The 3248-nt window shown below is 55.7% G+C and overlaps 1 protein-coding gene across 1 annotated transcript; it reads right to left on the bottom strand.

Annotated features, from left to right (window-relative positions):
* Window positions 1-1642: 1642 nt before the first annotated feature.
* Window positions 1643-3028, bottom strand: C5ar2 (complement component 5a receptor 2). The gene has a single exon (XM_004648822.2). It carries the CDS (start codon window positions 2949-2951, stop codon window positions 1932-1934), a length of 1020 nt encoding a protein of 339 aa, XP_004648879.1. The 5' UTR covers window positions 2952-3028; the 3' UTR covers window positions 1643-1931.
* Window positions 3029-3248: the final 220 nt, after the last annotated feature.

Here is a 3248-nt window from a genome sequence, read left to right as displayed (position 1 = left end):
TGACTTGTGAGACCCAAACACATTCCCAGAGGTCCAACAAATAATGAAAATTTGGTTCTAATTCATAGGAAGGGAGGAGGAGAGACAGAAATTAGCTTCGCTAATGGCTTGAGCTTGATTTTATTGTGCCTTGATGTTCAAGGTTCATGTAACTGGAGCTTAGCCCTGGGGTTAAGCTAGTGGAAGGTGCTGTGGGACCTTTAAGAGGTGGGGCCAAGCGAGAGGTCTTTAGGTCATGGGGGCGGGCCCTTCGTTCTCATTGGCTGCTTGTGATAAAAGCAGCAAGCCTGGCCCCACTCAGCTCTCTGGTCTGGGATATAAGGAGCTACTCCTGTAGGTGGTGTGCGGGGCTCTCTTTTATGGCCAAAGGAATCTTCATGAAGCCTGCCTTATGCTGACTGAACTTCCAACTTCATACACCATGAGCTAAACAAACCTCCTTTTTCATTGGCAGCCTGTGCCAAATATGTCATGATAGTAACATAAAGGTAACTACTAGAGCCAGGCGTGGTGGCACACACTATAAGCCCAGCACTTGGGAGGCTGAGGCAGGAGGATCGCTGTGAGTTCAAGGCCAACCTGGGCCACAGAAGTGATTTCCAAACCACCCTGAACTACATAGTTGGACTTGGTCTCAAGAAAATCAAAAACAAAATAGAACAAAAAAATACATGTTCTCCTAAAGTGTGCCGATCTCAGACCTGAAGTCCAGGCAGTTACAGGATGCTCCAGAGAGAATCCACCTTCTGGCCTCCTCGCTGGAGGTCACCTGTGCCCCTCAACCCTGACCTCCTGACCCTCTCTTTCAAGAACCACTGTGCTGACATAGGGCCCACCCAAAGGATCCAGGACCACACTCCACCTCCAGGTCCCTAACTTAGCCACATCTGCAAAGCCCTTGGCCAGGTAAGGCCCCATTGTCACAGGGAGAGGAGACTATGGTGTAGACATTGTGAGGACCAGTGCTCTGTCCGATGAGGATCTGCCAGCCAGAGATGAATGCATGGACTGGGGCAGGACAGCCTTGAATGCCAAGCCCAAGGTCTTGGACGTGCCTTTCCTTCCCAGCAGCCTCCTGTCCCCTTGGCTTTGTCACCTTGATTCAAGTCGCACTTGCCTTCTGCTCTGACTTTTGCAGCAGCCTCCTCTTTGGGCTTCTCCCATCCCTCCACAGTGTGGTCTACACCAGCAAGCACAGGGCCTTATTAAAAATTTAAGGCACGTCGATCAATATACTTTGTTCAAAATTAAGTTACTTAGGGCCAAAGATATATAGCTCAGGGGCATAAGTGCCTGCCTGGCAAGCTCAACGTCCTGAGTTCAATCCCTGGTACAGCAAAAAAAAAAAAATTGAGTTGCCTATTTTAGGGGGGTAAAAAAACCACACAGAATGCTCAGTAAATTTAAGTTTCAGATAAACAACATACAATGCTCGAGCATAAGTTTGTGTCCATGTTTCAGGGGACATGCAAGACAAGAGCTCTACGCCAGGGCTACGCCCAGCCTGCCCCGGGACCTTCGCATATGCTATTCCTGCTGCTTGGAACAGCTCTGCCCCTGGTGTGAGCGTGACTCCTCTCTCTCTTCTTTGGGTTTTGGCTCAACTTTTGCTTCATTTGAGGCTCACTGCAGGGCAGACTTACTGATATCATTGCATGTATCACTCTGGACTCGGTCCCCATTCTGCCCACGTTACTTTGCTTCCTGCCCACTTTCCTCCAGCAGGATGTCAGCACTGTGTGGGTTCTGCTGTCTGCCAGGCCACAGTGCCTCTGTCGGGGCCTTGCACACAGCAAGCACTTGATAATTGTTTGTTGATTGAATAAATGAACGAATGAAGGAAATGAAGACCTCCATGCACCCCTGGATGCAGCTCCCCCCGAAGCCAGCTGTGCGAGATGGGCTAGATTACCAGCCAGTATCCTCCTTGTCTACACCTCCATCTCTAGCACCATTTCCTGGCTGGTGGACATCTTGCTGATCACGCTGTCCTCCTGGTCCTGGGACTCCAGCAGGGCCCAGTGACATGCAGCAGGCAGAGACTGGCGCAGTCGAGCCCGCCCGAAATACAGGAAGAGGAAGGGGTTGAGGCAGCTGTGAGCGAAGGCCAGGCCCAGGACCCAGGGCTCAGCATGCAGGGCTCGGGCCAGGAGCACCGAGTGTGGGGCAGCCGCGGCCAGCACCAGCCCCAGCAGGTGGTAGGGGGCCCAGCACACGAAGAAGGCCACCGCAACAGCTGTGCCCAGTGGCCAGTGACGTGGGGCTGCTCGGCACAGCAGGACACCATGGCAGCCGACCACGAGTGCCAGCGGCCCCAGGAAGCCACAGATGAACCGCACGGCAGTCACCGTGCCCTCCAAGATGGTCGAGCCGCCGTAGTCCACAACGCACTCAAGCCGGGCCGGGAAGTGCTCCTGGTGCAGGCGACGGTTCAGGGCCGAGGGCACCGTGAGCAGCAGGGCCACTGCCCAGGCCGCGCCCTGGGCCACCCGCACCCTGCAAGCCCGAGGCCCCCCAGCCCAGCCGGCAGAGCCAAGCGCCAGCAGACAGAGGTCTGCGCTGAGGGCCGCCAACAGCACCACCCGGGCGAACATGGACAGCAGCACAACCGCAGGCAGCAGGCGACAGCCCAGCGCCCCGAATGGCCAGTGGCCACGGTGCGCCAGCGGCACCGCCAGGAGCATCCCTGACAGACAGCACAGTAGGTCGGCCACTGCCAGGTGCACGAACCAGGTGGCCCTGACCCTGCTGCTGGCCCACTTCCCTGATACCCAGGCCACCATGAGGTTGCCCGGCACCCCCACCAGGAAGATGGCAGCATAGATCAGCAGTGGGGCCACATGGAAGGTGTCAGTGGCCAGGCATGTGCCACCTGAGCAGTCCACAGGGACATCTGGAAGGTCCACATAATCCCCGTACTCGAACTCATAGCTGAGAGAGTTGTTCTCCATCTGGGCCCCAGATTCCTGGAAGGGAGAGGAACAGCATGAAGAAGCTCCACAGGCCTGGGGATGTGGCCTGAAGCCCACGTGTGCCTTAGAAATTTATTGCGAGGTGTGGTGGCGCACACCTGTAATCCCAGCACTCGGGGGGGGGGGGCGGCTGAGGCAGAATGATCGCTGTGAGTTCGAGGTCAGCCTGGGCCACAAAATGAGTTCAAGCCCAGCCTGAACTGCAGAGCCAGAGCCTGTCTCAACAAAACAAAAAACACTAAACTGTGCCAGGGATATAGCTCCGTGGCACAGCCC

This window comes from Octodon degus, unplaced genomic scaffold (genome assembly GCF_000260255.1).
Source record: "Octodon degus isolate 3935 unplaced genomic scaffold, OctDeg1.0 scaffold03994, whole genome shotgun sequence".
NCBI lineage: Eukaryota > Metazoa > Chordata > Mammalia > Rodentia > Octodontidae > Octodon > Octodon degus.
The sequence above is the reverse complement of the archived record's forward strand: the minus strand, read 5'-3'. Positions and strand labels throughout refer to the sequence as shown.

What these genes read in the sequence shown, in the direction of transcription:
- C5ar2 (XM_004648822.2), bottom strand. Translation starts at nt 2,951, where the DNA reads ATGGAGAACAACTCTCTCAGCTATGAGTTCGAGTACGGGGATTATGTG.